Source organism: Silurus aristotelis, assembly GCF_946808225.1.
Source record: "Silurus aristotelis genome assembly, chromosome: 18".
NCBI classification, from domain to species: Eukaryota; Metazoa; Chordata; class Actinopteri; order Siluriformes; family Siluridae; genus Silurus; species Silurus aristotelis.
This window is the reverse complement of record NC_139591.1, coordinates 5,877,815-5,903,803: the sequence shown is the minus strand read 5'-3', so window position 1 is coordinate 5,903,803 and position 25,989 is coordinate 5,877,815. Positions and strand designations below refer to the sequence as shown.

At 37.3% G+C, this 25,989-nt stretch overlaps 1 protein-coding gene across 28 annotated transcripts in view; it reads right to left on the bottom strand.

Moving 5' to 3' along the window:
* The window catches only part of dlg2 (discs, large homolog 2), a 247,569-nt gene that overhangs the window by 186,910 nt on the left and 34,670 nt on the right, over window positions 1-25,989 (bottom strand). For 15 of the 28 annotated variants that reach the window (XM_083568218.1, XM_083568177.1, XM_083568186.1 and 12 more), the window contains exon 1: window positions 18,616-19,122. The exons of 9 other annotated variants lie outside the window; for them this stretch is intronic. In XM_083568218.1, the coding sequence (XP_083424344.1) occupies window positions 18,616-18,645 (30 nt within the window). In that variant the 5' untranslated portion in view covers window positions 18,646-19,122. Of the gene's footprint in view, window positions 1-18,615; window positions 19,612-25,989 lie in introns of those variants that run through there. 4 more of the 28 variants (XM_083568216.1, XM_083568173.1, XM_083568219.1 and 1 more) reach the window with 1 other exon arrangement.

Below are 25,989 nucleotides of genomic sequence, written 5' to 3'. Positions count from 1 at the left end.
ATGTTAGTCCTGTGAGAAAGATTTTACCTCATCTGTTAGTTTTTGTTATGGACGGATGCTAGCTCTACTAGCATACCCAATCCCAGCCTATCATTAATCAACCTGCTGATTTCAGAGAGAGAGATAGAAAGAAAGAAAGGGAAGTGAAGTGAAGTGAAGGAGTATTAACGCTGCTCCTAAACTCCACACACACAGACGTCTTCCCACCACCGCCCACATGCATCCGCCCCCTAAATCTCACCTCACATACAGTCGCGCCCATGCACACACATCCCACACACCGCAAGCAAACGCACCGCCCACGGCAGCCCACCGACCTCTCTGGATCACAACGCGCACTTCACAAAACATCACATTTTCCATAACTACACCGCCACGCTATTTGTTGATCTCATATTATCGAACACACAATACGTGTTCCTCCATCTCCCTCTCTCTCTTTCTGACACACACATGTCCACCTCTGCAATCCGAGCGCACACTCGTCAGTCTATTCCGTAGTAAGCACAGTCTGTTCTTGTTCTTCACATAAACCTATTAGGAGCTACAGCACACAGTCGAATCCTGACAGTTACTCACATTTCACAACGAGACACATTGACCGCTTGCAACCCCTCCGCAGAAATCTACAAATACACTCTTAGCTATTCCACACAAACCACAAACACAATCACGGCCAATTTTCATCTCATTTTTAACAATATGTGAAAAGGATTTATAAAACGGGTATATATCAGCGACAGAGGAAAATCCAGCTAGATTTCATATATATTATTTAGTAGACATATATATATATATATATATATATATATATATATATATATATATATATATATATATATATAAATATATATATATATATATATATATATATATATATATATTCATCAGTTAAGGCTTTAATTAAAAACCCTCCATTTAAAGTACACAAAGCAGGTCTGCAGTATGTATAATAGACCTAAATATAGTCCAGAAACTCTTTGTGCAGCTCAGCTACTGTGCTCGAAGTAAGAACTCAGGGAGAACAAATCTCAGGCGACATTATCTGTTGCTTGTTTTATAGCAGAAATGTGTTTAGTTGTTTTTTCAATGTAATGATAGAAATTATTCTAATCACTGTGCATCTGGTCCTCAAGTTAAAATGGTTTGATTTACGATTTTTTGATCTTGCAATGACAATAGCGATACGAGAAAATTGTACAAATATTGTTGCATGGTAGGCCACTGTAGCAGCGTATGCTCCTACTTTATATATAAGTATAATAGTAAAATATTACTCAGTAAAAGTAAAATAGCTTCCTTGAAACTTTTACTTTAGTAAAAGTACAAATGTATTTGACTTCAAATGAACTTAAGTATCCAAAACACTACATGGTATTTATTAGGGCTATAATGTTTCCTATTATCTTTTTTGTCAAAAGACTCTTTGCTTAATCAACTCAGTTTATGTGAAAAGACTCTAATGTTACTCTTAGCACACCATTCTAATAAAAGAATGCAATTAATGAGTAAGAAACAATAAAAAAAAATTATCATCAGCCCAAAACTTTCTTTTATTTGCAATTATGCAAATAAGGCCTGGGTGTTGTGGCAAGTTAGAATTAAGAATTTCCTCCATTATTTGTTCCTCTCTAAATGATCTGCTTGCTGTTGGACTGACGCTGAACTGTATGTTTATGCTAAGTAGATACTACGTGGCAATCACACAAGTTCAAAACAGAGCGTGAGCTCTACCGTGTTTGGTGACTTGCTCCGTGCTTGACCAGTTACATTTATATCCACTCATAAATCAAAAATAACGACCAATTTCCAAAATGTAGTTGAGTAAAATGTAAGATATTTGACTTTAAAATACAGTCGAACCCACTTATCTCGACCTCGGTTAACTCGCCAACCCTATTAAGTCGACGTTTTTGAAGTGGAACCTCCAAATTCTCGCTTTGTCTTAGCATTTTTAATCGGTTATGTCGATTTTTTTATGTCGCCGAACACTAATATCTCGAGCACAAGGGGGGGCAAATTTGCCACTTAACGTCGGTTATGTCAGGAATCCCCCTGCCATGCCCCCTTCGGCGGCGGCATTCCCCGAAGCACCCTGCTTCTTCGGGGGAGCTCGTCGCAGTTATGCTGATCACACACACCTGACTCTCATTCACTCACTCATACCATCTCCTATTTAAGCCCCTCACCTCCACACACTCTCGGTCTGTATTGTTTGTGCATGATCGTATGTGTTGGTTTATGTCGGTCTGTGTTATCGCGTATACGTATCCCGCTACGTACCCTTCTTCTCGGACTCCGCATTCTCTCAACGGCACCCCGGATTACTCCGATCCTGCTGTTTTCCATGTTCACGCAGTCTGCACCACGTTTATCCATTGCTGCCCAGCGCTGCGCTTTCCATAGCGCGGATCCGTGGATTCTCTACACGAACTGTCTCTGCTTTCACAGAACTTCGTGGGCCGCGCTCCCGGAGCGCACCACTGGATATTACTGCTTCGCTACAAGTATGGGTGGATTATCTCCTGAGTTTTCTCAATAAACTTTTACTTCGGCTGCCGCCTCCTTATCCGCATTACAGGTTATCTCGATCCGCATGACCAATCAATCAAATCGCGGCAATGCTGTTGTGTAAAAAAAACTCCAAAAACACGTGCATGCACATTCTCATTTAACGCACATCATGTATATATATATATATATATATATATATATATATATATATATATATATATATATATATATATATATATATATATATATATATATATATATTGCCACCATATTGGTTTTCGTTTGTCTCCATCATCGGTTATCTTGACGCTTTTTGGCGTCCCCTAGGCCGGCGACATAACCGGGTTCCACAGTACTTGGAAATACTGAAAATGATGAAAATACTTAATACAGCAGAACCTCGATATTTTGCGACTTTTCATTTGGAACCGGACTAAGAGTAACTCTGATAGTTTGCGAGAAGCCGCGAGTGGCTCAAAGGTAACATTTCAAAACAGTTTGTACTAATAAATTACATAAAAATGTATAGAAAACAATTTTATTATTGTATTATTATACATTCAAAGTATTAAATAAAACATTTATGACAAGTAATTCACAATTTTTGTTGAGTTTACAGTACAGTAAATGTACAATTACCCCTGAAAAAGGAACCATCAAAAGGAGAAAGTCAAAACCTTGCGTTTTTTTGTTATTCACGAGGGGTCATAGAACGTAACCCCTGCGAGTATTGAGGTTGCACTGTATATCTGTACAACAAAATACAGATATCTGAAAATATGCCTCAATTTTTATCAGACATTCCTCAGTTTGCATTAGCGCACATCGCTATGTGCTTCCGAATTCCCTTCTTTGTGTCCATTGTGGGTTTGTGTTTTGATTTATGTAATATTCTCATCTCTGTCTCTGCATTGGTTTATGACTTTACGTGTCTTTTCATTCATAGTTGTTCTCACTTCCTTGCCTGGTTCATGTGCTTATATATAAAAGGCTCATTCACAATTACATTTTTAGAGCCCTTGGCAGACGCCCTTATAGAGAGCACTTTAAAAGTACTTAGTTATACAGGTGCTCAGTTGATGGTTAAGGGCCTTGCTCAAGGGCCCTGCAGTGGTAAACTCGGTGGTGCTTGGATTTGACAGGACAATATATATATATTTTTTTTTAATTTAAGTTTTCAATGCTCTCCATTTGTACAATTTGTGCTGTGTATCTAGTAAGGCAAAATGTTGTAACAATCAAATCATATAATCTGGCAAGAAGAACACGTTTTATCTCGCAGTCTGTTATTGCGATCATCTCATACAGTGTGACGAGTAAGGATCATAAAATATTGCTGGAATCGCTGTGTGTATAAGCGGCTCCAGGCAATTCTAAATGTCATAATTAAACTGCATGTTAAACCACACAGTAAAAACACACAGTAATACAATACAGTAATACGCACCATTTACTGTATATTAGGTATGGTAAGATTCACCACTCCCCCTCTGTGCATCGGCATGAATGCTAACTATGTGATGCATCAAAATAAAAAAGTGTACATTATATAAAATTTGCTCATGATGCATCATTTTTAACATATTTGCATCAGTAAAAACTATTCATTTTATCTATTTAATTATTAGAAGTACTTTTAGTAGTACTTTTATTATTTAGAAAGTGACCAATAATTTGTAAACAATATTGTTTTTGCACTACAAAGTGTGTGTGTGAAAGGGCCAGGTGTTAGAAATCATCAGGCAGTTAATTGAATTTAGGATTTGCTGTCTGTCTGAAACAAAGAAATAAAGTTGTACCATATTGAATTGCATAGCATCATATTTTTCCCATTGGATCGTATTGTATTGTGTTAAATTAAATCGAAATTGGATCACTGCATCATAATACGGCATCAGTAGCAGCTTCATATGTATCCTTAACGTATCGTATCGTTGGCTATGCATCAAAATGCAAATCGAATCAGCCTTAGTTATAGAGATGCACATTTCTATTATACATATGGTTATTGTGTACAGTATACTGTACATACATTTATATGTTGAATCATCTCATAGAGAAGATTTGTAATTCGAGGACAAATCTGAAGCGAAAGGCTGCAAAAGACGAGTCATTAAGGTCAATTCAAATGTAATTACGCATGCACTGAATGGACAAGCTGAGCATGAGTAAGAAAGTGTGAGAGAGAGAGAGAGAGAGAGAGAGAGAGAGAGAGAGAGAGAGAAAGAGAGAGAGAGAGAGAGAGAGAGAGAGAGAGACAGAGAGAGAGAGAGAGAGAGAGAGAGAGAGAGCGACGGAGAGAGAGAGCGAGAGAGAGAGAGAGAGAGCGAGAGAGAGAAAGTAGAAAAAACTAAATGATAGGATTCCGGAAGCGGGCAATAAAGTGATAAGAGGAGCGTCTTTTATCTGCATAGCAGGAGCTTTGCCACAACAGGTCCCCGAGTCTTAATCCCTGCACTGGCAAAATATACACTTTGCCCATCAAACACTTGACAAGTGCGACACAGAGTGTGTACGCAAAGTTTTGTGCGACTTTACCTGAGACAGAAAAAGACAAAAGACACACTGGGATGTTAAGCTCAATTAACTCGCTATCTGACAGAGCCCAAGAAAAAAAAAGTCATGCAACAAGAAAGAGTGAAAGAAAGAGGAGAAAGAGTCTTTGCTCTTAAGAAGAATGCAACTTCATGGCTCTTTATGCCAGACCTGATTGAGTAAATGACATCACTGCCAAGACAGCATGAATAGCCTTGTCTCCCATGTGTCTGATTTTCAAGATGAATCACAAAACTGAAGTTGCTCAGAAATTTGCCGGTGTGACACAGAAGGTGCTCACGCTCATTATCATAACCAGGCACCTGCTCGCATATCAGTTTTGTTTCGACGTGTCCTACCTTCACATTTGTCCTCAGGGAACAATAACATGCAAAAAACATTGCGGTTCTGTGGCATAAGTGTTGCTGTTACACCGAAGATTCGTAAAAAAATTAATAAAATAAAAAATAGGAAAGAAAGAAAGAAAGAGAGAAGAAGTGCTAGGATGGAAGTGGATTACATCCCAAAGCGCATGTCAGCATCTCCTACTCTTCTGCAGCTCTGCATCTCTGCTCTTAATCTCTCTCTCACACACACACACACACACACACACACACACACACACACACACACACGTGCACACATGAGTGGTGGGCATGCAGGAAGAGCTGTACTACGCCTTACTGTGGAAGCAAAGATTTTAGCTGACAACGGTCAAAGAGGCAAAGCTCCAGAAAGAACAGCCTGACTGTGACTCCCCCTTCGTTCTATCTCTCTTTCTCTTTCTCACTCGCTCACACTCCATCCTCTCTCACCGTCTTCAATGCGTTTACAGGAAAAGCAGGATGTAGGAGGACTTCAAAAGAGACGTATTATTCTGAGCTGGGGAGCTGCATCGGATTAAACACGTGGCCGGCGAAACCAAGATTGGGAAAGGCGTTGGATAACAAGAAAGGAACATCAGCGTTTAGACGTTATCAGACATCAAATACACATTTATAAAACATAACCAGCCTCATACACATAGCTATTATGCAACTATTCAACATCATCTACGGTGAAATCGTTCTTGCCAGTCCGAAGTTCTCATCTCAGCTGAGTTCTCGTCTGCATGTTTATACATGTTTAAAGATTTTCTGATTTGAATAAAACAGATGCATGGCATCTGCCAGGCATAAGCATCGGCTGTGCTATTTGTCAATCTGCATAATTCATAACCGCCTATTAAAATGCAAATACAACAAACAGCCATAAAGTACAGTGATAAAATGAATAAACCAGGGGTTGTGTTATCTGCTTCGGCGTTAGCTCTGAATAAGATGATAATGATGATGCCTATGAACTGCAAACAGCTTAAGTTCTTTTATAATTCACTTATAATCATTCTTTTTTATGTCTTTTTCACATCGTACACTTCAAATGACCCAAATGCACACAAGGCCAAAATGGGATTAAGTCAGACGTCCTACAGTATCCCAAAATATCACAAAGGAACACTATATTGCCAAAAGGTTTGTGGACACATGATCACAAGTATGGTATGTGCTTTTTGAGCATCGCATTCCACATTTAGTCCCAATTTGCTCTTGAAAATCCATCCATTCTTCTGGGAAGATGTTCCACTAGATTTTAGAGGGTGCTTGTAGACATTTGTGTTCATCAGCCACAAGGGTGTTAGTAAATACAGGTACTGATGTAGGTGAGGTGAGGAGACCTGGGGTGTAGTCAGTATTTCAATTCATCCCAAAGGTGTTCAGTAGGGATGAGATCAGGGCTTTATAGCAGGCCTATATATATATATATATATATATATATATATATATATATATATATATATATATATATATATATGTATATATAGGTAACGAGTCCTTTTAATGTAGGTAGATCATTTTGATTGGTTCATTTTAAAGAGTAGATTGCAAACCTAAAAACTGTGAGCACCCCTGACCTAAGTCTTGCTGTACTAAAGAACAATAGGCACTAGGGGGCAGAACTCTGACTTGCTTGATCACTCAGTGTCTGATCATTGTTGGCACTGCCCAAGCCTTACGATCCTAATTGTGTTGCTGTTAACTACTCATTTTGTTCAGGCATATCTCAATCTGCTGGCAGTTAGAAAGAGAAGGTTCTGTTTTAAAACTTTTTTTAATTAATTCATTAAAAAATGAATTGTCAACTAATCAGAACAGAACCTCCCTCGCAAGGGGGTCGCAATGTACTACACCAGAGTTACACCACGCTCTTTCACTCTGTGTGTGTGCACGAGTGTGTGATGTTGGCACGAGGTGACATGAAACAGGAGGAAGAAGAGAGAGATGCTTTATACGAATATATTTTTGGTGCCAGTCTCCTTGTTACCACGGTAACGAGTCCTACTGTGGACCCTGCTTTACAATATACATTAGGAGAGAAAGTGAGAGATGAGAAAAGTCTGAAATAGAAAAATGGATTAGGAAGTATACACTGCAGTAGTGTAACAATTGTAGCAGCCTGGAAGTGTGAATGGGGATTATTGTAAGTGTTCAGGCTAGCATAATGCTTACTAGCTAGCTAGGACTGCTATAACTGCTGAAATCCTAACAATGTTGGCAAAATGCATGTTGTTTAATCAAGTGCAATAAATTGTAAATCTGAATCTTTATTAAGGCACTACTGTGGGTAAAAGGGACAGTCATTGTAGTACTGAAAAACTTTCATATGGTAGCATCAGAGGAAAGATTTAAAAAAGCAGTTTAGCTTTGCATTTGGGAGATTGTAAAATTAGCAAAAGATGCATTTGCATTACTTAAATTGAAAAAAGCACCATATTGCTCCTAATACTGCCACCCTGATGGCATTATACTATATCACTGGTGGACAGTAACAAAGTAAATGTAATTTGTTACTGTAGTTAAGTAGCTTTTTCGGGTATCAGTACTTTACTGAATTATTTCCATTTGGGAAGCTATTTATTTTAACACTAGATTTTAAAGTGAAATATCTCTTCTTTTTTTTTTAAAATAGATTTTGTGCAATCAGGACCTTGAAAGACCACAGATAAATACAAACGTAAATCAAACATTTTGAATGAAGGTCAGCTTGTTGTGTACCCAGAAGTTCTTATCCTTCGTTCTTAATATAGCCTTGTATATTTCATTGGTTGAATATGATGCTACTTTTGACGAGAAAATGAGAATAACATTTGGAGAGGAAGTAACATTTTGAAACTGTATTGTTAGCCAACCCTCAACCGGCTGTAGTTCAGGCTACAGGCAGACATGGCTAACAAAACCTGTGCATTCATTTGGGAGGCTTGTATTGTTCAATGAATGTATACTTTTGGAAATTTTCTGTATTACATCTTATTAATTAATTGTTCGATTTGAAGAGTTAACGGGGGGAAAATAAGAAAATCGTGCAGAAATATTGCCCAAAAAAACTGCATCATATATTGCCCATCAGCTGCCCTGATTTCCAAAAAATTTCTCGGTTTTGAATCTTAGAAAAAAGCCATATCGGCTCACCAGTGAAAGCTGCAGGACAAAAGTGAATAAACAATCAACACACGGATTGAAAAGGATAAGGAAGAAAACTGGGATGTGCATAGATTGTAGTATGTACAGCTTTAGAATAAAAAGTGTGTGAAAGGATAGTCTGGAGCTAGAAAGTATGGAAAATTAGAGTGCATACTATAGGGTAAATGTAAGACTAAATCAGAGATTTTGCTACCCAAGGACATTAAATGTAGTTCCTAAAATTAGAGCCAATTACATGCATTAAAGCACAAGCTGGCTAGAGAAGATGTGTATGTGGCATTGGCTTTCGTTTAGTCATCAGGTAAGTGTGTGTGGGTATGTAGCTTGTATTACCGTTCAACGTTTCCCACACAATCCCATACAAACTACTCTTAGTTAAATGTCACTGACATTTTTATCTCACACTGATGTTCTCTTCTGCCTGTGACGCATTCAATGTTCAGAAACAGACTGAAATAGAAAGCGGGAGTGAGCCTACGTCCAAAAACGCTGCAAACAGGACAATGCTGCAAACCAAGCCAAATGCTCTAACACATGTAAATATAACTCCACCTAGAGGTACTACTGAGAGGGTGAGTCATGCACAAATGTACACACCAAGGTTTCAAAGGTCAGTTGAACACAGCTTTCATGACTAACATTACAGTGATATGTGTGTATGCACAAAAGTGTGTGTGTTTGTGTGTCTATCTATCTCTCCATCTATAATATGCACATATTTATATCTTCAACTCATTATTATATTGGAGCTCCCTGATTAGCTGTAAGCCACTTTTCGGGTGTGTATGTAAGAATAATAGTAATGTGCATCTCTATAACTGAGGCTGATGTGATTCTCATCTCAATGCATAGCCAACCATATGATACATTAAACATACATATGAAACAGCTACCGATGTGATGCAATACGATTCATCCCTATATGATGTTCTGCAGTTCAATATGGTAAAGATAGTTCACTTTTATTTCTTAGGACATAAAACAAAAAGATTAAAGACTAAATAAAACCAGACATTTTCATTTTCTGTTCTTTCTCCAGGAAGATGCAGCTCTACCTCTGTCATGTTAATCTATATTCTATTGGACTCTTAGTATATGCCTCGGTCTCCGTGGTGATGTGAGACGTCATATTCACGTAGCAGCAGTGAGAAACAATTTAGTGAGAAGAAATCAATCTACATTTGAAATATTGGTCACAAATAAATGGCCACTTTCTAAATAATAAAAGAAGAGCACATCTACTAATAATTATACATAGATAAATTCTTTTTGTAACTGATGCAAATATGTTAAAAACTATATAAATGCCAGGTTGTATCTGATGCACACTTTTTTAAATTGATGCATCACATCGTTAACGTTTATGCCGATGCACCGAAGCAAATCAGTGAATCTTACCATCCCTAATGTACGTGTTAAAATAAACCCATTCCCACAAACTCAGATTGTGCTTCCAGCTCAACAATCTCAGTACTTTTCAATCAATCCCACTTCACTCAAGAATGCAGAGGAAATGACACTGAAAATCACAGCAGTCGGAGCTGCCCTCGACGCGTTCGCCTATCCCCTATGGTCACAGCACCTAAAGGAATTGGTGCCAACTCAGTGGGTTCTAGCAGCTTCAGCATGTTTTGAAGCACAGTGGAAAACCAAATGAGTTGAATGGTCCCCATTTCTGCGATCACTTCGATAAATATCTAGCATACCTCCGAACATATCTGCTTCATGCTGTTTATTGAATCCCTTATTCTGACCCTGTGTTTCTAACAGTTACTAGGAGCGCTTTCTATTTTGAGGGCAAGTATTGGCCATATTGCTGGGTTACTGAGTAGATGTGGCATCATGCACTGAGGAGAGAAGAATCTGTTAACACAAACCTGAACAGTAGGTGCAAAATAAGATCTCTAAACATTAGAAATAGGAATTTAAGTATTGGAATATTTTAAAATAATGATATAAAACATTAGAAAAGTACAGAAGTCCTAAAAGGCCATGCAGTGTATTATTTTTTTTCTGTCTTGTTTTTTTTTTCGTGTTCAGGACTTAATTTTCTCACCCTAACAAAAGTTTTTTTTTTTTCTCATTATCACAACTTCATTTAAAATGCGAAATGATTTCACCAGGGTCGAAATCCCTATAAGAATTCCCTCTGCTGTCATTGCATCACTGTACTATCAGTACCTTTTAAAGTCAGTCAGGATTAACCTGAGCAATCATTACACAGCTGGGAACACAAAAGCCTCTAATTCTAATCAACTGAACTCTTCAATCTCGTTTATTCCATGTTACAGCTGCTTTGTCGTAAAGATATGTGTTAATTGCTATCTTAGGGTAATCTCTATCGTATCAAAATGATTTGCTGCATGACTCGTGGTGAATTGTAATTAGGCAAGCAGCGTGCCAATGGGCCTGTAGTGGATCACAAGGCTAAATGTTCCTTTAATTCATAAATGTTAAACTCGGCACCCCTGGTGTCATCCAGCATTGTTTTATGCTTTTTGTTCGAATGTTAGGTCAATGTTAGCGGTAGATTCCTTTATCCAGAGTGACTCTCAACCTTTTGAGAGGTTAAATCCAAGCACTACCAAACTGCCACTGCTGGGCTCTTGAGCAAGGCCCATAACCCTCAAGTGCTCAGCGATATAACTGAGATAACTGTAAGTCACTCTGGATAAAGGCATCTGTTGAATGCCATAAATGTAAATGCAATTTCAGCACGTTGACCAGGATTTCGAATAAATTAGACAATTCTTAATTCTTTCTACTTACAGTAGCAAAAAACATGAAGTATAAGGTATATTGTAATCTCCTGTTGACAAGATTAAAGTCATATTTTAAAGAAATATTTTAAAAATAAATGAAAAAATATGAGAATAAAGTTGTAGCAGTATGAGAATAAAGATTTTTTTATTTACTGTCCATTAAAATAAATCGCATGTAGATTTTAATATGATTGTATTTCTAAATATAAGAATTCATTCTGCTATGCTTTCCAGCTCACTGGTTGTTTTCTTTAAGAAAACATACATTCCATGGGAAATTTTGCTCTTAAAAGAGAAGCATTATTTCTGATGCCACTTGCTAAACGTTTGTGTGTCAGTGAAATATTTGTGAAACTAGTTATACAATTCTTAATTTCATACCACTGTATTTATATATTTCAAATTGCCACTTATGTGGCATTCCTTAGTGCTTTGAAGGCACTGACAATTCCACAAAAAGAAACCCCTCATTGATGATCAGGGTTCAGTACATAAGTCCTGAAGGGCGCATCATTTCAGTGCTGTTAACACTGATTCATACTGACATCTTATTCTCATCATTGTCATGGGTTACAAATTAGCGTAAGGACATGGGTGTGTGTGTGTGTGTGTGTGTGTGTGTGTGTGTGTGTGTGTGTGTGTGTGGGAACCTGCGTGAACGATGTCACCATACCGGCAGGGCATAAGGAATTATGTGCATCACACATACAGTACACACCTTACAATAAACAGCTGTGTCGGAAATTAGTGTCTACGCAATATGTCATCCTCATCATCATCATTATCATCCTCATCAAACCCAACCTTCAAATAATTTTTAAATACATGTTAAAAAAAAAGTCCTCCTGAACTTTATTTCACTCCAAGCTTAAAATAAGACATTTGTGATAATGCTGAATACGTTTTTGCATTAGTGCTTTAATCTTAAACTCATCAATAGAAACAAACATGCCAGGAAAATATTTAATCCTGCCAACATCATTTAAAAATTACTACTAAGGAGATAATAAATTACTGCCTTCAAATCAGACATGATAATGACTAACAGATATGTGCTATTTATGTGAGCAGGCATTTAATCTCTTATTCCTGAACCACAGAACAAATTTATGCCATCTATAAACTCCAAGCCATGGTCCGCTAATCGAGCATTCAAGAATGTATCCAAATCGCCATAGCAACTAGTGCCAGACAGCAAAATCTAAAACGCTGGAGGCATATGTGCTACATCTGAAGTTATTCCCCATATCATTTTTAAACTGCTGCTCATTCAAAGTCTTTCTAAAATAATCAAAAACTGTGTTACGGTATATATAAACCCTAAATCATATATTTAATAAGCATCTCTCAGATGGACAGAGGAGAAAGAAACACAGCTGTTTCCATCAGAAGAACTAAAGACCCATGGCACATGAAGCTGTTTTCTGATCAGGATTCAAACTTATGATTTCCCCACATTTGACTGGGCCATGACATAAGGCTGAGGATGTGTGAATTGTTCATGAGAGCTGTAGTTAAATTGAATAAAAATAATACAATATGTAAAGAAAATCAAAGTGTGTAGACAACAACAACAACAATAATATTATTATTATTATTATTATTATTATTATTATCAATAATAATAATAATAATATTAATAATAATAATAATAATAATAATTTAATTGTAACGATCTTTGTGAACATTATTTTGAAAATAATTATGTGAATATAAAAATTAAATAAAATATATTTAATTAAACAAAAAAATTATGAAAAAAGCAAAAAAAAGCAAAAAAACAAATCACTAAACATAAAATAAAATGTTAATAAATTAAAAAAGAAACAAATAAATTCCCAAGCATAAAATTACATTAAATTAAATTAACAAAAAAATAATTAATTACTAAACATAGAATTAAAATAAAATAATAAAGTTGTCAATTCACCATAAATTAACAAAGAAACAAATAAATGATCAAACATAAAACTGAATTAAAAACAAAATAAAATTTAATTACACACAAACAAATTAACAAATTAAAAAAACAAATAAATAACTAAACAAAATAAAATAAACAAACAAATAAACAAACGAATGCTTTAACATAAATTAACAATAAAATCTTAACAAAATACAAATGAATTTTTTATGCATTTTCTCACATAGTTGCTGTTCCTAATGAGCCAGAGTAGTGGTGGTAAATCAGCCTTTTCTATTTTGTACTAGACCTCAAATTACATTTTCTTTAATGCAAATATGCAATCCCCTGTAGTCTCTATAGTAAATTAGGTTGGTTTTGTTTTGCTGTTGTTCTTTTTTTCAGTGTTTTCAAGTTTACATAAATTAGAGGCCTCGAGTTTAGCATGCATATCTGATCTGGAAATATCCTCCCTCTCCTGTTCCTCTTAGCATTGACACTTTGAACTTGAAGCTTCTAAGAAAAGTAGGATGGCGGCTCGATAACATCTCAGATGCAATTAGATGACAAAATATAATATTTGTATTGTATTGGCTGATATGGTGGGAATCGGGTCTGCTTCAGTTTCCGTTCAATGGGGTGCACCACTTAGCTGACTTCAAAAGCTAATGCCAGCACACTGTAGTATTAATATTTAAAAAGCACCCAATCGACAAGTCTAGAAAACAATTCACATACAATACAGCATGCTGAGGAGAGGACCTGCTTCTTCACACGGCTTTCAAAACTTCAGTAAACACACAACATTGCACTGTGATTCACAGTGTCACAAGGCTGATTTCTGTATTCTACACCATGTCTTCTAAAACATACAAGTGTCTCTCTGTGTTTGTGTTTGTGTGTGTGTGTGTGTGTGTGTGTGTGTGTGTGTGTGTGTGTGTGTGTGTGTGTGTGTGTGTGTGTGTGTGTGTATGATTTCTCACTTCCACAAGTAAGTGCTCCCACACCATCCAGATAGAGTATTGAGAATATAGAGGATGTGAGAATACCCAAAATAGGAAGAAGAAGATGTAGAAGAAGAAGAAGAAGAAGAAGAAGAAGAAGAAGAAGAAGAAGAAGAAGAAGGCTGGAGGTGGAGGAGAAGAGAAGAGAAGAGAAGAGAAGAGAAGAGAAGAGAAGAGAAGAGAAGAGAAGAGAAGAGAAGAGAAGAGAAGAGAACACAACACACACACACACGCACATACACTTGTGGGAGGATTGTCGTTCAGCACAAACCTACTGAAGCCATTACATAACTTACATTACATAGAGAGAGAGGGATGTTTGACTCAGGGTTGGGTGGACATGCATACAGTATAGTATAGACGTAGAGTAGTACAGGGTTATTCAAAAAGAATGAACCGATTTCATTACACAATATTTTATAAAGGAAAAGTAATACAAAACTCCAGCCAAGTCACAAGTATTATACTCACAATCAACTTAGATAATTCCTCTTTCAAATGGTCACTGACTCATTTCAATACGATGCTTAAGAACTGAAGCAATGCGTCATGATATCGGTTCATTCTTTTTGAATAACTCTGTATAATAGCCAACGTTGAATCAATATCAAATTTGAAAGACGAATATAACTACCTAGTATCTAAAGCATGAACGAATTTAGCATTATATTATAATACTCCATTTAAACGTGTATTCAAATTAATTATGATTATCAACATGTACTGTGTGTGGCTAATATGGTGCCAAAACAGCAGTGTTTCACTTCAGCAAGCGTATAGGCAGGTCCCCGGTTTGATTCTGTTATTTATACTTATTATTCCAATTGTAAGCATGGGGTTTACCCCAGGTTCTCCAGAGTCTTCCGTAATTTCTGATAACATGCTGGTAAAGGGGTCAGCTACTATAAATCACCCCTTTTGACCATAACCTTGACCCAACACTAGGGGCCCACTTTGAAAAGTTTGTATTTGCATTTTAGGTATTCTTACCAGGATAAAGCATCTATTGGAGATGAATAATAGTCATTTGCAGTAAACTTGTCAACGTGTTGTCAGGACGTGAATTGGGATGCTCTCCAATTAAATGGAGAAAAAAGTTGAATCGAATATGAATCAAAGGTTTATACATTATTTAACTTCTTGTATTGATGTCTCATGGTTTATGAATTAAGTTTAGACTGCTGTTGTATTGTAAAATCATGACATTTTTGACTTGTCCTCTCAGACTCAGTCTTAACCTATTAAACCAGTATACAGTTACCCCAAAACCTGGTGGAATTTGTGAAAGATTCAGAAATTTGAGTAGCCCACACTAAGATTTTTTGAATCAATGACAGCAACAACAAATGAGCAACAAAAAATTTATTCGGTGTATCAGAATTTTCTACATTTATAAATTTGCCGAAACTGGCCATGTACAATGAGGGAAACAGTTCTTATAAAATAATCCAGGCTACAGATTATTTTCTCTTTCGCTTCATTCTCTTTCCAGGCATTTTGTACCATTCTTGCAGCAAGCTATATTGCATATACGTAAAAGATTATACTATTATTTTATTAATATAAATTGCTACTAATAAACTCAATCATCTACAATACATTTTTAGAGGTGGAAATTTGCGTACACACATTTGTGAGCATAGAAAGTAGAGTCAAGGAGTAAACAAATACCCAAAAGCTCACCTTGTACCTTCTTAAACAATCACTTATTTGATACTAGAGTGTTGATAAGTAGTGCGTCCACCTGTTAGGTGTATTGCACACTTCAATTAACCTGCCAGCATGCCAGCAATAAAGGCAGCTTGGTAATGCGACACTGCAGTGTCTACATTTCTACAAAATGGCACAAATGTGTGTGTTTTAGATTCTCCTTGTGGACAGTGTTTGTGTTTCCAACCTTGTCCTTTTTTGCTACAGCACACGACTTTTCCTCACTGGCCATTAAAAGTCTATAGAGAAGAGCAGGTAAGCTGCGTAAGAGAGATTACTGAAGTAGACTACAACTATCTGTATTTGTTGCAAACTAACTCTATACCTCCTCCTCTTTTAGTAGGGAGCAGAGCTGACACAATAAACACTGACAATATTACTGTACCATTATATGCATTATCAAAATTTCACAATCAATACAATGTACATTAATATAATACCATGTGTGATAATATATCATCAAACTAGGTGCATTAGTGATGGCAAGACCGTATAATTTTAGTGACTTGGTTCTTTGAGTCCTGGTCATCAATATGAAAGAATCTTCTATTGAGTCATTTGGTTCATTTCGATCTTATCTTCTCGACCAAATAGCTGTTTTGTTGTCACTAGTACCCTATAATATTCTGAATATGATAGACTTTGTGAAACATGTAGAAGACAACTACCATCTATTCCTGAAAGGTTTTTCTTTTAGCTAGCCAGCCAAATGAAGATGATATTCAATTTGAAGTACATCAAATAACCACAGTTTCAATCCAAGACATCTAACTACATTAAGACAATCTCAATGATTATTACAATAAGTGTTTTGCAGGTTGGTTTTTGGTAGAGGTCGACTGATTCTTCAGTTTTGCTGATTTTCTGGAACTATCGACTATCGGGAAAAATCTGTACCGAAAAATTTGTCATCTAGAGGCGAATCACTGAGGCCACGTGCTGTTTGTTTATACACTTGAGACTGTATGGTACATAGAGAGAGCACAGTGCATGGAGAGAACTGTATTTAATTTATTATTTATAATTTATTAATAATATAGTCATGTTCATTAATGAATATAATTCATATTTATTTCATTTAGCACATTTTCAGTTTTCAGTACCATTTTTTTTGTGTGTAATAAATTTCAGTACTGTTTTACATGGAGTGTTAAGTTTGCTTGTTTTATATCCAGTATCAATTTTAAAAACTATGGGTTGATCAATCGGATATAGGCAAGTATGATTCCAACTAGCTGTTGGTATCGGTAGAATGTAATATCGGTTGACCTCTAGTCTTCGGTTCGGTTGACTCATTCTCTCATTCATGGTGCGATCCATGTTTTTCCACGCAAACTCAAAAAGTCACCAAAACTTAATTTGGTGTAGCTTTTTTATTAGTGATTCGCTATTGGTTCAGAGATGTACATGACTGAAACTTGGCTAAAAACTCTGAATGTTTGCAATCCTCCAGCTGAGTATAAGATTGTTGCAAAACAGATTGTAGTGCGATGAAGTCACGCCATTGGAAATTCTCACATAAGAAATCACACAACCAAAGGCGTCCTGAAGCTTAGCAAACATGGCTCAAGCACCGAATCGCTCAGGCAAAGCTCTGAATAGACTACTGAATAGATGATGCAACAGTCTGTCAGCTTGACCATCTTCACCATTTCAGCTTTACGAAGGCAATCCTGATTCCGAACACACGTCCTCAGCATGGGAATGAATATTTGCATTACATTTTTTCAGGAAATTAGGGCTCAGCGAGAACGCATGGCAGTCTGAGAGAATATGAACTGCTCTAGCGCGTGCAGTGAAGTCTCGCACATGATTACATGATTACTATCACTGCACTACCCCAAAACTACAAAGTCTTGGCAATAGAACTCTAAACCTTGAATGTACAGTATTTCAGGGGTGGAGTACACCCAGGCATTTCATACAGACATAAGGATATGGATTTGGTAAATATCCATAATTTCACTGAGCTGTAGGATCCTCCCACCTAAACATGATAGATCCATTCCATTCGTTTTTTTCCCCTAAGGAGTAAATCAGATGCTTTTTTAATGGAGTTCGCTATTATACATAACTCAATGGTGCCACTCCTTCCTTTGTTTTTCTCTTACCCAGCGTATGCATTGCGTTTAACAGCATTGAAATCAAAATGAAATAAAATAAAACTACTTGCACACATGAAATCCCCAAAACAATCTATAAGACACTAAGAAAAGCACAGAGTAGCTTCAAGAAACACTGAGCTCTTTACAAGCTCCTCCTTCACGCCTCCACAGAGGCAAGACAGCAACACAGTGATCCACACACAAAACACACACACACACACACACACACACACACACACACACACACACACACACACACACAAACAGCAAAAAAAAAGTGAACAGGTGACTTCACATGCAGAGAAAAATAAATAAATTCACAAAAACATACACAATTCACAGAAATATACAAACACTCTGCATCACATCACAAGGAGCCTTCTTTTTCTCCCTGTCTCTCTCCCCCTTTCCCTCTCTCTCTCTCTCTCTCTCTCTCTCTCTCTCTCTCTCTCTCTGTCTCTGTCTCTCTCCCTCTCTCTCTCTCTCTCTCTCTCTCTCTCTCTCACATTGTATCTGCATCACTGTCACTCACACCCATCAGCACACTCTTGAACCGTTTCTTACCTTAGTTGTAACGATACACAGACAATCCATTGTGAGCCCAGAAGCTCAGCCAAGCAGCCAATTCATCGCCAGAATTGAGAGAAGAATTAAAAGGAAAAGGAAAGGAAGAGAAAGACTAAGGCACAGGCAGAGCTAGCATTAAATGAATGGAGCTCTTGCCTACACAGCTAAGCGCAACAGCAGCAGCTGCACACATGATGCTAGCAGGAGCGCACGGTGCAGCGCAGGCTGGCCACAGCTACACGGCACCACGGTTGCCTTACACAGACACAGAGTTAGGGATCGAAAGTGAGAGAGACAGAGAGAAAGAGAGAGAAAGAGAAAGAGAGAGAGAGCAAGAGAGAGAGAGAGAAAGAGAGAGAGAAAGAGGGAGAGAGAGAGTGGGAGAGAGGGAGAGACGATGCTGCTGTTGCTGAGAGCCCAAAGCATCCCTCCTCCACAAGATCAGACGAGAGATCAGCTCTCACACAGCATTGACTGACTACCTCCAGAGCGAAATAAGAAATCTCAGGATCACAAATCAGCTGTGTTCTCTGTGTTCTCTCTTCTTCTTTTTTTTTTTTTCTTCATACAGATTCGTTTCTCCATTTTCTCTGCTGAGCTAGATGTTTTTAGCTCTGCAGAGAAATCAAAAGTTTGGAAATGAAAGATGTTTCTACAGTGCAGTGAAACAGATTCCGCAGATCTAATGAGCAATTCATGACCTTGAATATGAAAAAAAAGGGACAGGAGACAGATTTATTCGAAGCACCTGATTCATAAAAATGACCATATAGAGTGTACAGTATACTGAAGCAAAGGCAAGCGCAAGGTATTCAATGCAGAATGAGGATTTTTTTAAGAACTTCTCAAAAGCAATGCTTCTCCAATTAAAGATGAAGTAGTAATTTAAAGTTTTAGTAGTGAGAGAGAGCGGGAGAGAGAAAAGGAGAGAGGGAAAGGAAGAGAGAGAGAAAGAGATTGCATACACATTTAAAGACTCACACACAAAGTGCTTTGGTTTTTTAGTCGTTCTCTGAGGCTTCTTGCATGAATCATACAGATGTAGGCTAATTCTGCATCCAACTCCCTTTCTCTATCTCTCTCTCTTTCTCTCTCTGGCTGCTCACCGTCAGTCAAAACGAGCTCTCTGCCGCACTCCGGAGCTAAATTAAGAACTTGGAATGCCGCTAATCCCATCATGATAACACACAGAAGTGAGCGGAGAACTGAGAAGTGCAGATTCAATAGTGCATATTCGGCCAGAGTGCGCTCGGTGCCAACCACAAACACGAACCACACAAACACACTGGATTAAGAAAGACAAAGACGGAAAGGCAACAGTACCTGAAAAGGGGTTCCTAACACCACAAGATATCATTGGGGGAAGTGGTGGCTCAGTGGTTAAGGTTTTGGGATGTCAATTGGAAAGTCCAGGATTCAAACCCCAGTATGGCCAAGCTGCCACTCTGGGGCCCTTGTGTCAGGGCCCTAAAATTCTGCACTCCAGGGACTGTGCATCATGCCTGACTCAGACCCCAGCTTCCTAAAAACTTTCTTTCGGCTTCTCCCATTAGGGGTCGCCAAAGCGGACCATCCGCATGTTTGATTTAGCACGTTTTACGCTGGATGCCCTTCCTAACGCAACCCTCCCCATTTATCCGGGCATGGGACTGGCACTAAGGATTGTGCAACCCTAATTACTGGGGTTAATTCCCTGACCGGGGATCGAACCCGGGCCACAGCGGTGAAAGCGCTGCATCCTAACCACCAGAGACCCCAGCTTCCTAACATCCTGTAATGCATATGTGAGAAGTAAAAAGCCCCAATATCTTTTATCTTTGCTCTAGAAATAATTTCAACTATAAGAACAGCACTGGAGAAATATTGACTGTGAAAAAACTGTGGTATCCTCTAACGAGATGTTAAGGAATCCAAATCCCATAGGTATCCAGGTATCCCAATACGCTGGTAGATCGCATGCCATTAAAAAAGGATTTTTAGATGTTAGTCTATCATCTATCCTCGATATGAGATTTTAAAATTGATTGACGGACATTCTGAGATCTCTTCTGAGATCTCTTCTCTTAACACAAGGGTCACCACATACGCACATTCAAGCTACTGCAAAACTCCACCGAGCTAAGTGACCTACTGTGGTTAGCCTCCCAATTTATATCTACTAAAGATAGAATATAAAAATTAATGCAGAAGCTGGACCAAACTAAAAACATAAGAAATACTTTTTTCACGTCATATTTGAGGTGAGTTTGTCTGATCTGTCAATCCATCATTGCTATTTCAAAGAAGGGAAATGTAGAAAGACACTTGAACTGTTTCTAAAAATGCTGGCACTGACTTGATTCAAGGGAATTTCTGGATATTTATGGTATTTAAAGTAATTGATTAGAAATTTGGGGAAATTTATCTAAACTGTGTCATATACAAATATAAATATCAACATTTTGCTTGGTCATAAGCTGACATGCATGCAAACTAATACAGATTTTTTTTTATTTAAATTTTTTACTTTTATTTAATTGTTAGTAAAATGTTGTAAATATGTTAGTATAATATTTTTGTACATATGTAATATTTATCTAATTTTCGTGAATAGTCGCAAAGATTGACATTTTTTAACATTAAGCATTTTTTACATTATTGCAGAATTCAAGAAATTGTATTAGTTCTGGAGGAACGCACAGTGTATGTAGGGCGTGTGGTCTCAGTAGCGTTGCAATAAGTGTGCTGTCTGCATGTGATCAATAAATGCGCAGGGTAGAAATGTGACTAAAATTGCATATAATTTTGTTGTTTTAACCAAGATTATCATTTTTTCGACTACATTTAAGTTCCATGTTATAGACTAACCTGCATTTTGTAAATTCCCAGTATATTCCTACTAATTCTCATGGAAAATTTCCAGTCTTGAAAATTCCTGAAATTGTATTTATATTATATAAAATTTAATATAATATATATATGTACACACACATACATATACACATTGACTACTCTATACTCTAATTGACTACATTGACTACTTACATTTTTTATAGTATTGTCCCTTGAAAAGATAATAAATGTTTGCTGAAATGTGAGGGTTGGATATATTGGATAAAAGGGGCATTTTTTTATGCAGGTAGATCATTTTGATTTTGGCATTTGAAAATTATTAACCCTAATACCTTATGCTACTTTTCACTACACATGCATTACAGTAGACGATATATAAATTAAGCATCTTGAAACGATATGTACATTACTTTGCGTAAAAAAGTTCTTATAGTTTCTTCTTAACATCTTCCCCGTGACTTGCTGGTTGGACCCAGTGTGTAAAGACAGCCATAAAACAGAAATATGATTCCAACTTTCATTCCAGATCACATCCTGTGGAATCACTTAACACACACACACACAGGCATGCACATGCACTAAGCTGTTCAGCACACAGGTCCAAGCTGCTTTAAATGATCACGTTATGAAAAAAAACACTTCAAGATGGAGTCAGGAGACACGTTTCCATAAGCAAATGGGGCAGACACTAGGACACTTTATTTTTTTTGTTGACCTTACTTACACTTTTCACAGACACAAACCTGCCAACCCTGAAACGGAACAATGCATAGTCCAGACTGGTGAATATACGAAATGCAGTATATTCCCCAGTACGGTTCTTTGAAAAATACAGTACCTTGTATGTGGTACAAACTGTAATGTATGTGTAGGGGTTTTACAGGAAGCACCACACTTTCTGGTGGTCAACACCAACACTCAAAACACATTAATGAACAAAATATTTATATGAAATCAAAACATCAAAATGTAAAATAAAGTGGGAAAGAGATTATTAATGTAACATGAAGGAACGAGGCTTGCAGAGTTTTCAAAATTTCAAGATGTCTTTCCAGATGTACACGAGACTGGCACTGCATTTTAATGATGCCGAATGGTGGTGCTATTAGATGCAAGGGCTAAAATAAAATATTCATCAATAGCTATTAGGCTTGAGCAATGCATCATACATCATAAGCTCTTATCAATGGCATAATAAGAATGATGTGGAGCAAATTATCACCTACACACACACAAAGGCACACAGGCAGCTGCATTCACAATTCCAAGTCAATAATCCTCTGCTGGCTTCATGCCGTGGGACCTTTAAATACACGAAACATGGCCAAGAGAAAAACACAGCCAAAAAACACTAAAAGCAGTTAATTGTCCAGAAAAATATCAGCCCCAACAAATCTACAATACATTTCACCCTGACATGAGTCATCATTGATATGCATCAATATATCTATTCTGCAGGCTAGAAAAAATCAGCCCCCAGTGTCTTCATATCATTATGGATTCTTTTTTTTTCCCTACAATTTCATTCAATCTTTTCTAGAGATATTGAGCAAAACACTAAGACCCGATGTGTCAGTGTTGAAATGTTAATATTTTTACTTCTACCAAACTACCATATAAATGCTTTTGTGAAGAAAATTGGTTTTCCCACTGGCTGTACACTCTATTATAGAAGCCAGTTTCCACCACGCTAAGAAAAAAAGGTTTGCCTAATTGCGACTTCATTTCTCGCAATTTAGACTTTATTCCTTACAATTCTGACTTTAGTTCTGCCAATTTGGAGTTATTTTCTAACAAACATAGCAGACAGGAGCTAAAGTTACAATTCAAAACTATGCCGAAAATAGCCCTTTTGGATTTTATCCATTGTTCCACTGATAGATCTATTGATTGTAGCCTATTTCATTTTAAATGTGTAAAGCATTCTGGCACTACAGAGCAGGTTACGCTGCCCGATTGGCAAAAAAAAAAAAAAGGCATAATTGCGAGAAATAAAGTCAGAATTGGAAGAAAAATCGTCAGACTTGCGAGAAATAAAGTTGCTATTGCGAGAAAAAAAGTAAACATTGCTAGAAATAAAATTTGAATTGTAAAAAATAAAGTATGTATCATCCATGCTAATATCAAATAATCTATTTTTATATCTGTTTCATATTTCCCACATAGTGCACTAATTGAGAATTTGTTACGCTGTTTGAATATTTCATAAATTCCAAAATATAAATACCCATCATGCACTGTGCACACAGTTAATAATAAAGAACCGCAAGATGTATTACATTTGCTTAGTATTTATCAACAGAGGTGGGGAGTAACGAAGTACAAATACTTTGCTACTGTACTTAAGTAGATTTTTCTTTTATCAGTATTCTACACTATTTATTTTTACTTTCACTCATTACATTTTCACACAAATATCTGTACTTTCTACTTCTTACATTTTCAAACCAGACTCGTTACATAATTTTAATTGATTTGGTGAGATGATCTTTTTTTTTTTTTTTTCTTCTCATTGTGTAGCGTTTTCAGCCCATCAACCTATTTCATTGCATTGGTATTGTATGAGGAAGTCAGGTGTGGCAGAGAAGTATGTGAGGGTGGTGCAGGACATGTATGAGGAGAGTGTGACACTAGTAAAGTGTGCAGCAGGAACAACAGTCTGGTTCAAGGTGGAGGTTGGACTGCATCAAGGATCGGCCCTGAGCCCTTTCCTGTTTGCAGTGGTGATAGACAGGTTAACGGACAATGTCAGACAGGAGTCTCCATGGACTATGATGTTTGCGTATGATATTGTGATTTGTGGTGAGTGTAGCGATCAGGTGGAGAAGAGCCTGGAGTGGTGGAGGTACGTGCTGGAGAGAAGGGGAATGAAAGTCAGTAATAGTAAGACAGAGTACATGTCTGTGAATGAGAGGGAGGGCAGAGGAGTGGTGTGGTTGCAGGGAGAAGGGGTGGTGAATGTGGATGAGTTTAGGTACCTGGGGTCAACAGTGCAAAGTAATGGAGTGTGTGTTAGAGAAGTGAAGAAAAGAGTGCAGGCAGGGTGGAGTGGGTGGAGAAGAGTGGCAGAAGTGATTTGAAAGGTAAAGTTTATAGGACTGTGATGAGACCTGCTAAGGTGAGTTTGTGGAAGACAGTTTCATGCCACGGGTCATACACCATGACAAGACTGAGAACAGCAACAAGACAAAAGATGTATACTTGTATACTTCTCAGCAAGGCCTCTCCCAGGCAAAGATTGCAAAGCAGACTGGGGTTTTAAGATGTGCTGGTCAAGCTATTTCAAAGAAGCACAAATAAACAGGCAATGTTGGGGATTGTAGATGCAGTGGTCAGCCAAAGAAAATTAATGAAGCAGATGAAAGACACATCATGCTTACTTAAATTTGACAATGAAAAGAATGCCATCTGCAAAGAACTTGCGGAAACCAGTGGAACACAGGTACAACTATATACTATCTGGAGAAGTCTGGTCAGAAAGGGTCTTCATGAAAGTATTGCGGCCAAAAAGCCATATCTACAGCATGAAAACAAGGCTAAGCAACTCAACTATGCATGAAAACATTGAAACCAGGGGTAAAAAAAATTGGCAGCAGGTGCTCTGAACTGGTGAGTCAAAACACAATATTTGGCTGTAGCAGGAGGCAGTTTGTTTGACAAAGAGTTGAAGAGCAGTATAATAATGAGTGTCTGAAGGCAGCAGCGAAGCATGGTGGAGGTTCCTTGCAAATTTGTGACGAATTTCTGCAAATAGAGTTGGATATTTGTTCAGAATTAATGGTGTCCTCAATGCTGAAAAATACAGATACCACCTTGTGATACTGGCCTGAAATTTATTCTACAGCTGGACAACAACCCCAAACATAGCGCCAAAGTAATTAAGAACAATTTTCAGCATATAGAAGAACCCTGGAAGTAGAAGTAATAGTTTTGACCACCACAGAGTCCTGATCTTAACATCATCAAGTCTGTCTGGGATTACATGAAGAAACAGAAGGATTGAACCAGCCTACATCCACAGAATCTGTGCTTAGTTCTCCTAAAACTGTGTGCAAGTGTACCTAGAAAATACTGTTTTGCAGGCAAAGGTTGGCCACAACAAATATTGATTTGATTTGGATTTCGCTTGTTCATTCACTTTTCATGTTTATTGATAAAAATAAACTAACACTCCTATATTTGGAAGAATTCTTATTTTACAGCATTTCTTCACACTTACATGAAACTGTACAGTCACACAGTCCTGAATATGAGTTTAAAATAGAGCAACAGTTCATTTTAAAGCCAATTAAAGGGAAAAGATGCATTTTAATGGGAAAATATATATTTAATGTATGTGCTTCACAGGGCACCAAGGGCTTGTATCATACAGAAACATCTTGACCATACGTTTTCAAAGCACTAGTCAGAACCGTTGAAATTTGTTTTGGTAAATACATGATAATAAGGGCAATCGGCTGACTCCCGTTTTTTTTTTTTTACTCTGGTAGGATACAACTGGAGATCTGAATGCCATTTCTTATTGGACTCAATTAACTT